Source organism: Somniosus microcephalus, chromosome 15 (genome assembly GCF_052327205.1).
Source record: "Somniosus microcephalus isolate GS21.2 chromosome 15, FLI_Smic_1.0, whole genome shotgun sequence".
Taxonomy (NCBI): domain Eukaryota; kingdom Metazoa; phylum Chordata; class Chondrichthyes; order Squaliformes; family Somniosidae; genus Somniosus; species Somniosus microcephalus.
In genome coordinates, this window is record NC_141001.1 from 110414367 (window position 1) to 110433597 (window position 19231).

Sequence of the window (19231 nt, forward strand, 5' to 3'; positions counted from 1 at the left end):
ATGGTAGTAGTTCATCAGCCCGAGGAACGACCTCAGTTGTGACACATTTTCCGGTGCTGGAGCCTTGACTACTGCCTCAATCTTTTCAGGGGACTTATGTAACCCCTCTTCATCAATAACATAGCCACAATACGAGATCTGCTTCTGTAAAAACTCGCATTTGTGGCGATTAGCTCGGAGCCCATATTCCTTCAATCTAGTGAGCACCTGCTCCAGGTTGGCGAGGTGATCACTGTCATTTTCGCCCGTGACCAGGATGTCGTCCAAATAACACTGGGTCCCTGGAATCCTTTGCAGGACTTGATCCATTGCCCTTTGCCAAATAGCCGGAGCTGATGCTACCCCGAACACCAGCCGGAGTGTGACATCACCAGAATGCAGGTAAGTGATTGGTTGGTGAGTATTTCTCTCTTTTTAAACTTAAACTTTGTGGTTTATAGTTGCTAAGGTGTGATATTCATCATCTAAAATCGGGGCAGAGGGTATTTAAAAATAATATTAATAAATTTAATTAATTACATAGAATGGGAGAGCAGGTGATGTGTTGCTGCTGCAATATGTGGGAGCTGGTGGACACCATTGATGCTCACGGTGATCATATTTGCAGTAAGTATTGGCTGCTCGAGGAATTCTGGCTCCGTGTTGATGAGCTGGAATCCGAGCTTCAAACACTGAGACACATCAGGGAGGGGGAGAGTTACCTGGACTCTGTGTTCCAGGAAGCAGTCACACCAATTAGATTAACTAATTCAGATGTAGTCCGTGGCCAGGGACAGGATGGTGTGACTAGAAGTGAGGCAGGTACGGGGATCCAGGAGGTAGTGTTGGTGGAGCAGCAGCCCTTGCTCTTGTCCAACAGGTTTGAGGCTCTTACTCCCTGTGAGGATGGGAACGGGGACTGCGGGGAGGATGAGCAAATTGGCCACAGCACCGTGGAGCAGGGGGCCATTCAAGTGGGGGGAGTTAAAAGAAATGTTGTAGTGGTAGGGGATAGTATCATTAGGGGGATAGATAGGGTTCTTTGCAGCCGAGAGCGAGAGTCCCGAAGGCTGTGTTGCCTGCCCGGTGCCAGGGTTAAGGACATCTCCTCTGGGCTGGAGAGAAACTTGGAGTGGGATGGGGAGGATCCAGTTGTCGTGGTCCATGCTGGTACCAACGACATAGATAGGACAAGGAAAGAGGTTCTGCTGAGGGAGTTTGAGCAGCTAGGGGCCAAATTAAAAAGCAGAACCACAAGGGTAATAATCTCTGGATTACTACCTGAGCCACGTACAAATTTGGCTAGGGTAAATAAAATTAGAGAGTTAAATGCGTGGCTCAAAGACTGGTGTGGGAGAAATGGGTTTTGCTTCTTGGGACACTGGCCTCAGTACTGGGACAGGAGAGAGCTGTTCTGTTGGGACGGACTTCACTTGGCCAGTGCTGGGACTAGAATCCTGGCGAATCGAATAACTAGGGCTGTAGAGAGGGCTTTAAACTAATTAGTGGGGGGGAGGTTTTAAGAGAGCGAAAAATAAAAATGACAGAGGAGAAAGCAATAGAGCAAGGTAACAGTGGGGGAATTAAAAACCAGAGGGTGTCAGGAAGGGACAGAATGTATAATGATAAAGGTAAAGTAGTAAAAGGGGTAAAAGCAGGAATAAATTGTCAGAAAACATATTTGAAAGTTCTTTATCTGAATGCACGCAGCATTCGTAACAAAATAGACGAGTTGACATTACAAATAACTGCACATGGGTATGATCTGGTGGCCATTACGGAAACATGGCTGCAAGATGACCATGACTGGGAACTAAACATACAAGGGTATTTGACAATTAGGAAGGACAGACAGGAAGGAAGGGGAGGTGGGGTTGCTATGTTAATCAAGGATGGAATCACAGCATTAGTCAGAAATTATATTGGGTCCAAGGATCAGGATAGTGAATCAGTTTGGGTGGAGATAAGGAATAATAAGGGGAAAAAGTCACTAGTAGGCGTAGTCTATAGGCCTCCTAACAGTTGCAACTCTGTTGGCCGGAGTATAAATCAGGAAATAGTTGGGGCTTGTAATAAGGGAACAGCTATAATCATGGGGGATTTTAACTTTCATATTGATTGGACTAATCAAATTGGGCATGGCAGCCTTGAGGAAGAGTTCATAGAGTGTATTAGGGATGGGTTCCTTGAGCAGTATGTAACTGAACCAACCAGGGGGCAGGCAATCTTAGATCTGGTCCTGTGTAATGAGACAGGATTAATAAAAAATGTCCTAGTAAATGATCCCCTTGGAATGAGTGATCATAATATGGTTGAATTCCAAATTCAGTTTGAGGGTGAGAGAGTTGGATCTCAAACCAGCGTACTGAGCTTAAATAAAGGAGACTATGAAGGTATGAGAGTTGAATTGACTAAAGTGGACTGGGAAAACAGATTAAAGTGTAAGACGGTACAAGAGCAGTGGTCTACATTCAAGGAGATATTTCACATCTTTCAAGATAAATATATTCCACTGAGGAAAAAGGGGAGTAAAAGAAAAGACAGCCATCCGTGGCTAAGTAAACTAATAAAGGATAGTATACGACTGAAAACAAGGGCATATAAAGTAGCCAAATCTAGTGGGAGGATAGAAGATTGGGAAGCATTTAAAAGCCAGCAAACAATAACTAAAAGATTAATTAAGAAAGGGAAGATAGATTATGAAAGTAAACTAGCAAAAGATATAAAAACAGATAGCAAGAGTTTCTACAGCTATATAAAAAGAAAAAGGGTGGCTAAAGTGAACGTTGGTCCCTTAGAGGATGAGACCGGGAAACTAGTGGTGGGGAACATGGAGATGGCAAAGACGCTGAACAAATATTTTGTATCAGTCTTTACAGTAGAGGACACTAAAAATATCCCAACACTGGACAAACAGGGGGCAATGGGGGGGAGGAGCTAAACACGATTAAAATCACTAAGGAGATGGTACTCGGTAAAATAATGGGACTTAAGGCGGATAAATCCCCCGGACCTGATGGCCTACATACTAGGGTCTTGAGAGAAGTGGTGGTAGGGATTGTGGATGCATTGGTGATTATTTCCCAAAACTCCCTGGACTCAGGAAAGGTCCCGGCAGATTGGAAAACTGCTAATGTAACACCCTTATTTAAGAAGGGAAGTAGACAAAAAGCTGGAAACTATAGACCAGTTAGCCTAACATCTGTGGTTGGCAAATTGTTGGAGTCCATTATTAAGGAAACAGTAACAGAGCATTTGGATAAACATAATTTAATAGGACAGAGTCAGCATGGTTTTATGAAGGGGAAGTCATGTTTGACAAATTTGCTCGAATTCTTTGAGGACGTAACATACAGGGTGGATAAAGGGGAACCAGTGGATGTAGTGTATTTGGACTTCCAAAAGGCATTTGACAAGGTTCCACACAAAAGATTACTGATCAAGATAAAAAATCACGAGATTGGGGGTAATATACTGGCATGGGTGGATGATTGGCTATCTAACAGAAAACAGAGAGTTGGGATAAATGGTTCGTTCTCGGGCTGGCAATCAGTAACTAGTGGTGTTCCGCAGGGGTCAGTGCTGGGACCCCAACTCTTTACAATCTATATTAATGATTTGGAGGAAGGGACCGAGTGCAATATATCCAAGTTTGCCGACGATACAAAGATGGGAGGGAAAGCAGTGAGTGAGGAGGACATAAAAAACCTGCAAAAGGACATAGACAGGCTAAGTGAGTGGGCAGAGATTTGGCAGATGGAATATAATATTGGAAAGTGTGAGGTTATGCACTTTGGCAGAAAAAATCAAAGAGCAAGTTATTATCTAAATGGAGAGAAACTGCAAAGTGCTACAGTACAAAGGGATCTGGGGGTCCTGGTGCATGAAACACAAAAAGTTAGTATGCAGGTGCAGCAGGTGATCAGGAAGGCCAATGGAATCTTGGCTTTTATTGCAAGGGGGATGGTGTATAAAAACAGGGAAGTCTTGCTGCAGTTATACAGGGTATTGGTGAGGCCACACCTGGAATACTGCGTGCAGTTTTGGTTTCCATATTTAAGAAAAGATATACTTGCTCTCGAGGCGGTTCAGAGAAGGTTCACTCGGTTGATTCCGGAGATGAGGGGGTTGACGTATGAGGAAAGGTTGAGTAGGTTGGGCCTCTACTCATTGGAGTTCAGAAGAATGAGAGGCGATCTTATCGAAACATATAAGATTGTGAGGGGGCTTGATTGGGTGGATTCGGTGAGGATGTTTCCACTGATGGGTGAGACTAGAAGTAGGGGGCATAATCTTAGAATAAGGGGCTGCCCTTTCAAAACTGAGATGAGGAGGAAATTCTTCACTCAGAGGGTAGTAACTCTATGGAATTTGCTAACCCAGAGAGCTGTGGAAGCTGCAACATTAAATAAATTCAAAACGGAGATAGATAGTTTCCTAGCAGATAAGGGAATTAGGGGTTACGGGGAGAGGGCAGGGAAGTGGACGTGAGTCTAGATTCGGATCAGCCATGATCCTATTGAATGGCGGAGCAGGCCCGAGGGGCCGTATGGCCTACTCCTGCTCCTACTTATTATGTTCTTATGTTCTTATACAAGGCCTACAATTCAGAGCAGCTGAAGGCAGTTAATTAGGGAAACGATTAAACTGGTTCTCCTGTAGCAGAACCCAGCAAGCTCCTTTGTTTCAGGGACTATAAAAACAGGCTTTGAAGTGCAATTTTGCACTGAGTGCGGTTTAAACAGATTGCTGCAAGTTGGGTGAGTCAGGGAGTCAGGGAGTCAGGTGAGGAGTGGAAGGAGGAGCTCCCTTGCCTCGCTTTTATTTTTCCTAACTTTTCACCCTGTAGGAATTGGTTCTTACTTTACACCAAGGAAAGAGTCCGAGAGTGGGAGCAGTCAAACAACAACATCTGCGAAACCGCTAAAGTGATGTTACAACCAGGGAAGGAGCTGATTGGTAAGTAGGACCTGGTGCATATTTCTGCAGTCCAGTCGTTAAAGTCAAAGTAAGGTCTCTAGTTTAGAGTAAGTAGTGTTTAAAGGGAAGTAAAGTCCCTAGTGTATTTAATATTCTTTAATTTAGAGGAAGTAAAAGGAGTAAATTAAGGGTGGGACATGGCAGGGCAGCTCGGCAGCGTGCAGTGCTTCTCCTGTGCTATGTGGGAAATCAGGGACACTTTAGGTGTCCAGGGCGAACGCACGTGCAGGAAGTGTCTCCAGCTGCAGCTACTCGAAATCCGCATTTCGGAGCTGGAGCTGTGACTGGAGTCACTGTGGAGCATCTGCAAAGCTGAGATCTTCGTAGATAGCACGTTTAACAAGGTGGCCACACCGCAGGTAGAGTGCACAGGCAGACAGGAAATGGGTGACCGCCAGACAGAGTAAAAGAACTAGGAAGGTAGCACAGGAGTCCCCTGGGTCCATCTCCCTCTCCAACAGATTTTCCATTTTGGATACTGATGGGGGAGATAGTTTCTCAGGGGAATGCAGCAAGAGCCAAGCCCGTGGTACTACAACTGGCTCAGCTGAACAGGAGGGGAGGAAAAAAGTGGGACAGCAATAGCGGTAGGGGATTCTATCGTAAGGGGAACAGATAGAAGTTTCTGTGGCCGCAGACGTGACTCCAGGATGGTATGTTGGGTGGGGTGGGGGGCCTATATATTGCGAGGCCATTGTCGGGAGCGGTGAGAGCGGAGGTTCAGTGAGTATTTAAACTCACTTTCGCGGGCTTTTTTTTTCACAGGCCATTGTCGGGAGCGGTGAGAGCGGAGGTTCAGTGAGTATTTAAACTCACTTTTGTGGGCTTTTTTTTTTCACGCCATTGTCGGGAGCGGTGAGAGCGGAGACTCGGTGAGTATTTAAACTCACTTTCGCAGGCATTTTTTCACAGGCCATTATCGGGAGCGGTGAGAGCGAAGGTTCAGTGAGTATTTAAACTCACTTTTGTGGGCTTTTTTTTTCACAGGCCATTGTCGGGAGCGGTGAGAGCGGAGGTTCAGTGAGTATTTAAACTCACTTTTGTGGGCTTTTTTTTTCACAGGCCATTGTCGGGAGCGGTGAGAGCGGAGGTTCAGTGAGTATTTAAACTCACTTTCGCAGGCTTTTTTTCACAGGCCATTGTCGGGAGCGGTGAGAGCGGAGGTTCAGTGAGTATTTAAACTCACTTTCGCAGGCTTTTTTTCACAGGCCATTGTCGGGAGCGGTGAGAGCGGAGGTTCAGTGAGTATTTAAACTCACTTTTGTGGGCTTTTTTTTTCACAGGCCATTGTCGGGAGCGGTGAGAGCGGAGACTCGGTGAGTATTTAAACTCACTTTCGCAGGCTTTTTTTCACAGGCCATTGTCGGGAGCGGTGAGAGCGGAGGTTCAGTGAGTATTTAAACTCACCTTCGCAGGCTTTTTTTCACAGGCCATTGTCGGGAGCGGTGAGAGCAGAGGTTCAGTGAGTATGTTAGGCTAACCGGTCTGTAGTTCCCTGTTTTCTCTCTCCCTCCTTTTTTAAATAGTGGGGTTACATTTGCCACCCTCCAATCTGCAGGAACTGTTCCATAATCTATAGAATTTTGGAAGGTCCCAGGACAAAGAGATCAAAGTGGGTGTTATTCACAGGCGCCGGTGCCAGAACCAAGCAGTAAGCTGAACAGTCGGGATCTGGATTTGGATCCTGCCAACTTCTGATTGATGGCCTGGCTGTTGAGATGGAATGCCCATCAGATTAGGGTATACCAGCAGTGCGGCATTCATGGGAAATGCTCACTTTATTGAGTCTGTCCTGGTCACTTCAGCCTCTATTGACATACAAATACCTCCACCCTCCTTGTCCTCAGTATTACTTGGTTAGTCACCAGCAGTGTGTGCAGAATGCCCGAATGAAGATCAGCTCCCTTGTCAGCTGCTCCCTTGTAAGCTCCTCTTCATTCTTCAAGTGACTTGGCATTTTCCACCCACCTGGTTGTCTCTTGGGTCTTGTGGGGAGTGTTTGGTTTCTTTTCCTCATTCTGGTTTGCCTTTGGGGGTCAACAAACTGAGTTCTGGGGTGTGTTAAAAGTTAACTGCACGGGAGCCGGGGAGGGAGGGATAAATCCCGTGGGTGTGCCCTCCAAAGTTAGGACATCTAACAAAATGTCTTAAAAGGGAGGTCATTCCTTAAGAGATTTTCCCCAGGAAAATTGTGACGATGCATCCCAGTAATTAGATCCACATTCCCCCATTCGGCCCGCCAATGTTTCGGAGCTGATCTTTCATCCAATCATTGCTGACTCAGTAACTCAATTCCAATCCACTGAGCACGCTACAGTCTAAAGGAATGGCATCAGCTCCTAGCAAATTAAAGGGTGCCACAGTTAGAACTTTAAAGAAAAAATTGGTGCTAGTTTTCGTTCAAGGTGGAATGACACAGAAGTGGGAACCCTAGACAACTCGCCGACCGGTTTCAAGTCATCGCTGAATGTGGGGGTTGTGGCTGCCGGTACAGAGCTGGACTGAAGATCGTTGGAGGCCAGGCTCTGAGTCCTGTGTTCAGTTGATGTCAGCAGAGTAGAAGTGGAAAAGCAATTGTCTTAGAATGCATAGACTTATCAGGGCCAGAGTGATCTCCTGGACTAGTTTCGATCGCCTAAGGGGGTCGGAGAGGAATTTCCCAGACTTTTTTTCCCAAATTGGCCTGGGTTTTTATGTCTGGTTTTTTGCCTTTCCCAGGAGATCACATGGTCATGGGTGGGGTGGGGGGTCTATATATTGCGATGGACAAGGCATCACAGTTGTGTGAGACAGGCTGGATGGACCAGAAAGTCTTTTCCTGTCCGTGATGTTTCGTCTATTACAAGTCACGTTGTTTTAACAACTGAAATGTGAGCAATTTAACATCTGGAAATAAACGTGGAATGAAAATGAACAAACTTACTGTGTGTCTCCTGATTTGTGCACGGGGCAGAAAGGGGAAGAGAAAGGGGAAGAGATGAATTCTCCGATAGGGGATTACAGACTGGGGATTGTCCCTGGGCTCAGTTACTAACTGGATGAACTCTCTGAGCCACACACCAGGCAAGGCCCAGAGTCAATCTCCAGTCTGCACAAACAGAGGTACAAAAAGACTATCAGGCCCATCAAGCTCACCCCATCCAGCATTCAGTATAACCTCGCACACTGCTGTCCCACCTGCCAGTAACACTATCTCTGGGAACAGACAAAGAAACGTGGTCAATTCAGGAAAAACCTCTGGCCAATTGCTCTCCAACTCCCTGAGGCTCCGGGAGATCACTGTTGCTCCCAACACATCACAATCTAAACTAACCACTAACTCGCTGTAACTGGCAATGTCCTCTCAGGAACTTGTCAAATTCCCCTTTAAAGAACTGTAGTAACCCTACCCTCACCACATGTTGCACACGTTTGTTCCTGAGGTGATAACTCTGTGACAAGTCATAGAATCATACAGCACAGAAGGAGGCTATTCGGCCCATCATGCCTGTGCCAGCTCTTTGAGTGAGCTATCCAATTAGTCCCACTCTCCTGCTCTTTCCCCATAGTGCTGCAAATGATCACTTTTCATGCACATATCCAGTTCCCTTCGGAAAGGTACAGTGGGTGGAATTATAAGTGGATGGAATTCTGTCATGTGATCCCCAAATGTTCCAGTAACTAAATCGCCAACTCCCCCATCAGTAAAAACTGGATTGGGCTTATTCAGTCACTAAAGCACCAGTGGCACTTCCAATGTCCCAGGCCACGTCAAGGATCTCCTCCAAAGTCCGATTAAACAACAAAGTTGTGAATTGGCCTTAAACAAATACTAGTGGGGAGGAGGTTGGGGGTGAAGAATTGAGTGAGAGAAACAAGACAAGACTGGCATCCTTACCCAACCCTGTACTGAGAGGCAGAGCTGCGTGTTGGGTTTCCAATTCTCCAGGATATCCTGAAGTCTCCAGGAATTTAATCTCCTGGATGCTGTTGTGAGAAAACCCAGGAGAAAAATCAACGGGACTTGAAAGAAAATGGTGATTTTTTTAACCCCCATTATCTTTAAAAACACTTTCGATTATTAGTTGCAAAAATATTGGAGACGGGGAAAAAAGGGCGGTTGGAGGCAGGAGGTCACGTGATAAAAGCTCCAGGAATACGTCCAACCAGCGATGGCAACCCGAGTTGTGTGACTCACGCCATTTATATAATCACGACAAAATTAATTAAGAGCAGTACGCATTGATAATTCTGGGTGGCACCAAAACACACGCGTGCAGAATGTGAAACCTGTTGAATAATCACTGACTACTGAGGCACAAGTGGGTCTAAATAACAGTTTAACAAACAGGAAGGCTGCACTTTAAGGGCACAGTAATTACCTTGAGATATAACCAGCTTTATTTTGCTGTAGCAGGCCATCTAATGGCGTCCGCTGTTAGTTACACTTGCCCGTGCCCATTTAATCACCATGATATTTTTTTGCGCGGAAAGTTGCTGAAAATGCGAGCTGATAGCAGCACAGCGAGGGGAAACTGGGCATCTGGGATCTGAGTGAACAGGGCAAGCAACTGTATATCTGTTTGGCCAATCAGATTGAAGGATTGAAAAATAAACAGTGCAAGGACTGAGAAGGAGGGAGAATTAGAGTGGGTGAATTCAACGTCACATCAGATACAGAAAGAGAAATAAAGAGAGGGAAAGAAAGATTGGATTAATCCAGGAGGCCTGGACTAATGATCCAGAGACATGAGTTCAAATCCCACCACAGCAGCTGGGGAAATTTAAATTCAGTTAATTAATTAAATCTGCAATAAAAAGCTAGTATCAGTAACGGTGACCATGAAACTATCGGATTGTCATATAAACCCAACTGGTTCACTAGAGTCAGAAATTTCTCGACATATTTGCCCTTCTATCTCCCTCTGACTGTTCGGAGGTCTATGATACACTCCCAGCAGTGTGATTGCCCCTGTTTTGTTTTTCAGTTCAAACTAATATGGCCTCATTTGATGATCCTTCTAAGATATCCTCCCTCCTCACAGCTGTAATTAATTCTTTAATCAATATTGCGACCCCCCCTCCTTTTTTATCACCCTCTCTATCGCGTCTGAAAACCCTGAAACCAGGAATGTTGAGCTGCCATTCCTGCCCTTTTAGCCATGTCTCAGTAATACCTATAATATCAGACTCCCACATGTTTATCTGTGCCCTCAGCTCTTCTGTTTCATTCCCTAGACTCCTTGCGTTGAAGTATATATCATTTAGCACTGCCAGACTCCCTTGTTGTTTATTTTCTAGCCTTTGTTTGCTCTGCCGACCAAACTCACTTTCTAATTTTCTGCCTTCCATTTCCAGCTTTGCATCTCTCCCTTCTAAATCCACTCTCAGGTTCCCATCCCCCTGCCAAGCTAGTTTAAACTCTTCCCAACAGCACTAGCAAACACCGCCGCAAGGATATTGGTTCTGGTCCTGTTGAGGTGCAACCCGTCTGGCTTGTACAGGTCCCACCTCCAGCAGAAACGATCCCAATGTCTCAGGAATTTAAAGCCCTCCCTCCTGCACCATCTCTCCAGCCACGCATTCATCAGCTCTTTCCTGCTGTTTCTGTACTCACTAACACGTGGCACCGGGAATAATCCGGAGATTACTACCTTTGAGGTCCTGCTTTTTAATCTCTTTCCTAGCTCCCTAAAATCTGCCTGCACGACCTCATCCCTCTTTCTACCGATGTCATTGGTAACAATGTGGACCACGACCTCTGGCTGTTCACCCTCCCCCCCTCAGATTGCCCTGTAGCCATTCAGTGACATCCTTGACCCTGGCACCAGGGAGGCAACATACCATCCTGGAGTCACGTCTGCGGTCACAGAAACGCCTGTCTATTCCCCTAACTATCGAATCCCCGACCACTATTTCTCTTCCACTCTTCTTCCTCCCCACCTGTGCAGCTGAGCCACCCGTGGTGCCGTGGACTTGACTCTGGCTGCACTCTCCGTGGAACCATCGCCCTCACCAGTATCCAGAACTGAATACTGGTTAGCAAGCGAGATGCACTCAGGGGACTCCTGCACGACCTGTCTGGTCCCCCTATTCCCTCTGGCGGTCACCATTCCCCCTCTGCCTGCACACTCTTAAGCTGTGGGATGACAACCTCCAGAAACGTGCTCTCCATGAAGTTCTCAGCCTCGCGGATGCACCGCAGTGACTGCAGCCGCCGCTCAAGCTCTGAAACCCGGAGCTCGAGCTGCTGTAGCTGGTGACACTTCCTTCACATGTGGTCGTCCAGGCTACGCAAAGCGTCCAGGACTTCCCACATGGCACAGAATGTGCACTCCATGGGACTGAGCTGTCCTGCCATACCTCTATATAATATACTATGAACTACCTTGACAGAAATAAACTTAAAAACTTAACAAAAAATAATCACCAGCTACTCACCAATCAGCTATCTCTCTCTATTAATAGGCTATGAACTAACTGGCAGAAATACACTTAATACTTAACAAAAACTTAACAGAAAATACCCACCAGCTACTCACCAATCAGACCCTGGTGCCACCGTCACTTCTAAATTCTGACATCACTCCTGCGTTGAGTTCCTCTCGCCGACCCTGTGCCTCTCGCAGGTCCACCGCTCAGCTCCACTAATATCCTTTAGGGAAGGAAATGTGCCGTCCTTACCTTTTTCTGGCCTATATGTGACTCCAGACCCACATCAACATGGTTGACTCTTAACTACCCTCTGAAATGGCCCAGCAAGCCACTCAGTTGTAACAAACCTCTATGAAAAACAACAATAATAATAAGAATAAAACAAGACGGACCACCCGACATCGACCTAGGCACTGGCTTCAGACCTGTCAATGGCACACCCAGCCCAGTCGACCCTGCAAAGTACTCCTCACTAACATCTGGGACTTGTGCCAAAATTGGGAGAGCTGTCCCACAGACGAGTGAAGCAACAGCCTGACATGGTCATACTGACAGAATCATACCTTTCAATCAATGTCCCAGAACCAATGTTCTCCATCACCATCCTGTCCCACCGGCAGGACAGACAGACCAAGGATGGTGGCACAGTGGTATACACTTGGGAGGGAGTGGCCCTGGGAGTCTTCGACATTGACTCTGGACCCCATGAAGTTTCATGGCTTCAGGTCAAGCATGAGCAAGGAAACTTCCTGCTGATTACCTTCCTCAGCTGATGAATCAGTACTCCTCCATGTTGAACAACACTCGGAAGAAGCACTGAGGGTAGCAAGGACACAGAATGTTCTCTGGGCGGGGGAATTCAATGTCTATCACCAAGAGTAGCTCGGTAGCACCACTACTGACCGAGCTGAAGGAAATAGCTGCCTGATTGGGCCTGCGGCAGGTGGTGAGAGAGTCAACACAAGGGAGAAACCTACTTGACCTCATCCTCACCAATCTACCTGTCGCAGGTGCATCTGTCCATGGCAGTATTGGTAGCAGTGACCACTGTACAGTCATTGTGGAGACAACATCCCATCTTCACACTTGAGGACACCCTCCATCGTGTTGTGTGGCACTACCACCGTGCTAAATGGGATAGATTCAGACCAGATCTAGCAGCTCAAAACTGGGCATCCATGAGGCGCTGTGGGCCATCAACAGCAGCAGAATTGTATTCCACCATAATCTGTAACCTCATGGCCCCTAGCCAAGCTGTTCCAGTACAGCTACAACACTGGCATCTACCTGGCAAAGTGGAAAATTGCCCAAGTATGTCCTGTCTACAAAAAGCAGGACAAATCCGACCCGGCCAATTACCGTCCCATCAGTCTACTCATAATCATCAGCAAAGTGATGGAAGGTGTCATCGACAGTGCTATCAAGCGGCACTTACTCAGCAATAACCAGCTAACTGACGCCCAGTTTGGGTTCCGCCAGGGCCACTCAGCTCCTGACCTCATTACAGCCTTGGTCCAAACATGGACAAAAGAGCTGAACTCAAGAGGTGAGGTAAGAGTGACTGCCCTTGACATCATGGCAGCATTTGATCGAGTGTGGCATCAAGGAGCCCTAGCAAAACTGAAGTCAATGGGAATCAAGGGGAAAACTCTCCATTGGTTGTAATCCTACCTAGCACAAAGGAAGTTGGCTGTGGTTGTTGGAGGTCATTCATCTCAATCACATGACATCACTGCAGGAGTTCCTCAGGGCAGTGTCCTAGGCTCAACCATCTTCAGCTGTTTCATCAATGACCTTCCCTCCATCATAAGGTCAGAAGTGGGGATGTTCGCTGATGATTGCACACTGTTCGGCACCATTCGAGACTCGTCAGATACTGACGCAGTCCGTGTCCATATGCAGCAAGACCTGGACAACATTCAGACTTGGGCTGACAAGTGGCAAGTAACATTCGCACCACACAAGTGCCAGGCAATGACCATCTCCAACAAGTGAGACTCTAACCATCTCCCCTTGACATTCAATGGCATTACCATCGCTGAATCCCCCACTATCAACATCCTGGGGGTTACCATTGATCAGAAACTGAACTGGACCAGCCATATAAATACTGTGGCTACAAGAGCAGGCCAGAGGCTGGGAATTCTGCGGCGAGTGTCTCACCTTCTGACTCCCCAAAGCCTTTCCACCATCTACAAGGCACAAGTCAGGAGTATGATGGCATACTCTCCACTTGCCTGGATGAGTGCAGCTCCAACAACACTCAAGAAACTCGACACCATTCAGGATAAAGCAGTCCGCTTGATTGGCCCCACTCTCAGGTCCCTCACTGTTGACCCTCACTGACTGGCTGCTGCCAGTCCTCGAGTTTCATGCTCACTCCCTGTTTTGTAAATGTAGACAATGTAGGTATTCGTGTTGACCTCTCGGGACGAATGCCGACTAAATAATTTAGTTCGAGTTCGGATGAATAATCACTAAGTTGTTTATTAACTGGAACTGACGAAATACAACAGGTAAGCTGGCTTTATACAGGAGGAATGCGAGATAGGTCTTACCCCGACGGGGACTCCACGAGGACTGAGTCCGTAGTCCTCAGGAGAGCGTGATGACGTCATCATGCTTAGTCACGTTTTCCCGCTCTTCGAATGTCATGTGACCGCGTCCTGACGCTAGCGCGTTGGCCCGCGCTTGGGGCAGTCACGTGACCCGCGCCAATATGTCGGCGCGTTCACCCGGTGCGGAGGCTGGCCATTGAGGCCAAAGTCGCGACCGCGGTAGCAGGAGCTGGAGGCTGAGCTGAGCCGGCGCTTGCCGCGGGGGATCGTGTCGCTCATGTCTGCCAGCCGATGCGGCCGAAGTCGCGGTAGGCCGGGCTGTGCTGGCGGCTGTCGCGCGTAAGTCACGCAATGCGTGATGTGACGTCAGCGCGCTAGGGCGCGTCTTAAAGGGGCAACGGCCCCCACAGGTAAGTTAAAGGGGCAATGGCCCAAACAGGTAAGTAATACACGTACAGTTAGGTTAAAGTGAATTATATACATTATATGTGTAAGGGACACCCTGTGGAACCGCCACATGCGCCCCCCCAGAATTCGCTTTAACGAAAGTCCAAAGATGAGATGGTCTGACGAGCAGTTGGTCTCAGTGGGCGTGCTGTCTCGACTTGGCGGGCGAGGTCTGAAGATGCTAGTCATCTGCGGATCCTTACGCACGTCATGGCGAATAAAACGTATCCTTCAGGCGAAGGACCGTGGAAACGTGCGATACAGCAGGCCATGTCAGAGTGACGGGCAGGTCGGGCGGACGCGGGCGATCGCTCTGTTGATTGTAGAAGTCCTTGTTCTGACGAACTCTGCAGGAACGCCAACCGGGCGATCCAGAAGGACTTTACGGGCGAGGTTGGTGAACTCGCCGACAGGTGAGCATAATCGTTGGGAGCCTGGCATGCACAGAACGGTGCGTATCATAGTGCTACGATGATCGCACAACGGAGAGTGAGCCGTTGCTACGCAGAGCAGTGCTCGGTGCGGACTGCAACTGTCACGTGGCCGATCGCGGCCGCGGGCTGTCCGTTGGACCCGTCCTCGATGTTTGCTGCATCAGTAGATGTTTACGTTTGTTAAGGGGGAATGGGCGGCCGCAGCGAGCGAGTGGCCGAAAAACAGCATCGGCATGTAACGGGCTAGAATGGCAAACGTCGGCCCGCGTCAGGTGCTGTCCAAGCGTCGGAGTTGGAGACGGGCAGGCCCTTAGTTCCTAATTCTGATCATTCTGTTGATTCGGTCTTTTCTGTTACCAGCAGCACTACCCTCAACAAAAGGTATTGTCTTTTCGTTCATGCCACCACGTGGCGAGGACAGTTTGAAGGGGCACAAGACATCGTTGGCCATGTTGAAGTTCTTGCCGACTGTATAGATCCCATGGATCAGATCGCCAATACAAATTATGTCATACTTTCCAAGCTGCTTTGCAATCGAGGCATTGGCAGTGAAAGCGATGCGCTGGTGTTGGATCTGTCGAAACCACGTTTGTAAATCAATTCACGGACAGACTTCAGATTTGGATATTCCCATGTAATGTATGGCTCTGCAATACGGAGCATGTTGAATTTCAGATGCTTCGAAGTAGGAAGGAGCATTTAGGGTGATAATAGGACTAAAAGGTTCACTGGCCTGTGTTGAGCCGCATTTTTTCGAATCCTCATCACTGATGGGAGTGACCGAATCGAGTTCTTCATGAGGAAGGCAATTAGAAAAGCCACTGTCCACAGGGTGACGCAACAATTTTACCCCTTGAGCGCCCCTGCCAAAGCGTTTGAAACGAAAAACTGGTGAGGCAGCAACATTGAGGAAGCGATTGAGCAAGGGGGTGTGCATCTTGAGCACCGTCTCTGAATCTTGCCCTACTTGTCTGTTGAGGACTGGGCAATCAATCACACGCATGTCAAAGGCAGATCCTAAAAAGGATGGTTTGTGAGTCTCGTTGGCTGTAGCGATGGTGTAAGGAGGCTGAGCTGCAGATTCATCGCAATATTTCCCAAACAAGCCAACCGGAAGGATTCACTGAGCGAGACTGCTACGTAGACGCTCTTTTGGGCAATTAACGTTCCGAGTGTGCCTTCCGAAGAAAATGGTCACCGTCATTGCATTATGTCTCTGAGAGGCTTCCGGAAACGCCATTTTAAACAGTAGAGCGGACAGAAGTCATCGGTGATGTCTCATCTCAACATTACGTTCAAATCTGTGCCTTGCGGTGCTAAAGGGACTGGAAGTTAACTAAGCGGACGAGGAAACATTTGTTATTTATTGTCAATTGACGTGCAACTGTGCTTCAAATCCTTGATATGGGTACAGCTTCGCACGAATCCTGTGCCCCCTAGCCCTGGTAGGCAGGTTAATGCTGGACTTGGCACAGACCATGCCACTGTTTGAATGAGCACGAGTCTTGTGTGGTTTACCACCAGGAGTGACAGTGCTGTTCTTAGCTTTGTAGACGTAGGCACCTCTCGTGCCCAGGTAAAGGTCCGTTTCAGCGCGGCAAGAAACCCCCTCAATCTGCAGGAGAGCAGTGTGCTCTCTTTGGTCGCGAGTGTCAGCTTGGATTTATAAAGGGTAAGTCATGTCTGACTGATGTGATATCTTTGAGGAGGTCACTAGCATGGTGGACAGGCAGTGTCTGTGGATGTTGTCTATATGGACGTCCAGAGGGTTAAGTTATAGGGACTGGTTGCATAGACCAGGCTTGTATTCCCTCGTGTATAGAAGATTAAGTGGTGATATGATTGAGGTGTTTAAGATGATTAAAGGAATTGACAGGGTAGAAACTGTTTCCTCTGGTGAGGGAGTCCAGATTAAGGGGGCATAACCTTAAAATTAGAGCTCGGCCATTCAGGAGTGATGTCAGGAATCACCTCTTCACACAATCTGGAACTCTCTCCCCCAAAAAGCTGTTGAGGCTGGGGGTCAACTGAAATCTTGAAAAATGTGATTGATAGATTTTTGTCAGGTAAGGATATGTATTGATAGCATAGAATCATAGAATAGTACTACACAGAAGGAGGCCTTTTGGCCCATCGAGTCTAGGCGGCTCTTTCGAAGAGCAGTCCGGTTAGTCCCACTCCCCCGCTCTTTCCCCATATCCCTGCAATTTTTTCTCCTTCAAGTATTGATCCAATTCCCTTTTGAAGGCCACTATTGAATCTGTATCAGGCAGAGCATTCCAAATCCTAATCACTTGTTGCGTAAAAAAGTTTTTCCTCATATCGCCTCTGGTTCTTTTGCCAATCACCTTAAATCTGTGCCCGCTGGTTTATTGACCCTTCGACCATTGGAAACAGTTCTTTATTCTATCTAAACACTTCATGATTTTAAATACCTCTATCAAATCTCCTCTTAGCCTTCTCTATTCTGAGGGGAAAAGAGAAGGCTATGAATCAGAGATGGGGAAATTGAATTAGCATACAGGTCAGCCATGGTCTAATTGAAATAAAAACAGAAAATGCTGGAAATACTCAGCAGGTCAGGCAGCATTTGTGGAGAGAGAAACAGAGTTAACATTTCAGGTCAACGACCCTTCGTCAGAACTGGAAAAAGCTGGAGATGGAGCAGGTTTTTAAGCAAGTACGGGGGCAGGGAAAGGGGGGAGGGGAGGAAAGAACAAAAGGGAAGGTCTGTGATAGGATGGAAGGCAGGAGAGATTAAGGGACCGCTCTCTCCGAGACACCCTAGTCCACTCCTCTATCACCCCAAACAGCCCTTCCCCTTCGCCTGGCACCTTCCCGTGCAAGCGGAGGAGATGTAACACCTGCCCCTATACCTCCCCCCTCCCCACTGTCCAGGGCCCCAAATACCCCTTCCAGGTGAAACAGCGATTTACTTGTACTTCTCGCAATCTAGTATACTGTATTCGCTGCTCACGATGCGGTCTCCTCTACATTGGGGAGACCAAACGCAGATTGGGTGACCGCTTTGCTGAACACCTCCGTTCAGTCCGTAAGGGTGACCCCGAGCTTCCGGTCGCCTGTCATTTCAATTCACCGCTCCATTCCCACTTGGACCTCACCGTCCTTGGCCTCTTGTACTGTTCCACGGAAGCTCAACGTAAACTCGAGGAACAGCACCTCATCTTCCGATTAGGCACTCTGCAGCCTTCCGGTCTCAATATCGAGTTCAACAATTTCAGATCATAACCTCGGCCCCCATTTCATTTTCACTTATATTTTTCCACTCCTTTCCTTTCCCCCCCCGCCTTTCCTTTTGTTTCTCTCTCACACCTGGCAGCTATCTTTTGCCCTGCCAGTACACTTTACACCTAATCACAGCCTATTACCATCTCGTCTAGCTTCTAATCTCTTTTACTTCTTTTGGTTCTTTTATTCTTTTGTCCGATCGCAGCCCTGCCTTCGATCTAGTTCCTTTTCTCTCCAGTTTTGAAGAAGGGTCCAACCCGAAACGTCAACTCAAATTTCTCTCCACGGATGTTGCCTGACTTGCTGAGTTTTTCCAGCATTTTCTGTTGTTATTTCGGATTTCCAACATCTGCAGTATTTTGCTATCGTACTCGAGATTAAGAGACTGTAGGGTTTGAAAATCCACAACCACGTTTTATTGGAGCCCTCTAAGGGCAAGGTGACCAAAATTGGATTGCCCTATACAGTTTAAAACCAACATTACTCGGCCAATGCAGTGGTCCCGAAAAGCAGGCTGGGATATCTGAATACAGGGGACTGTGGCTCAGAAGCGAGCCATAGATGTCGACCAATCGAAACAAAGTGCATTCTCAAAGGCCAATCAGGGGACTGAGTCGGACCTGAAGCAAGGAAATCCCCGGCCAATGGGAACGACCCGGCCCAGGTTTGAATATGTGACTCACCCCTAATCGAGCTATGAGTACAGGCCATCATCACCTTAATCAACTCGGACTAGGGACAATAGTTTTGGGATCACTACAGTTAAGAGGTGGCCCAAAATAATCAAGTCCCAGGACTGACACAATGGGACCGCAGACTTGGAGGAGCCGCTGTGCACTCAAAACAATACCCCTGCCCTCGAACTTGTAAACACCAATTTAATTGGGCGCGAAGAGGCCGAAATGGAATTGGGTATAAAACACAGAACCAAGAGACCAGAAAAAAAAGACCAGAAGAAAGAGCAGGAGAGCGAGTTAAGAAGCTGAGGGAGAGACGAGCTGGGGCGAACTACCATCTAAAGAACTCCAACCACGCTGATGAGAAGATCCACCATCAGGCCCCAGACTCAATCGGCATACTGAAAGTTTACTCCGCTACCAGACGGCGCAACATCACCGCAAGAAACCGCACCGTATACCGACTCCCGTCCCGGGGACATCAACAAGAAGA

General features: G+C 47.5%; 1 protein-coding gene across 1 annotated transcript; it reads left to right on the top strand.

Annotated features, from left to right (window-relative positions):
* Positions 1 to 532: 532 nt before the first annotated feature.
* Positions 533 to 5713, top strand: LOC147107152 (uncharacterized). Its single transcript, XM_086008270.1, has 2 exons — positions 533 to 4938; positions 5650 to 5713. Exon 1 carries the CDS (start codon positions 540 to 542, stop codon positions 1479 to 1481), a length of 942 nt encoding a protein of 313 aa, XP_085864396.1. The 5' UTR covers positions 533 to 539; the 3' UTR covers positions 1482 to 4938; positions 5650 to 5713.
* Positions 5714 to 19231: the final 13518 nt, after the last annotated feature.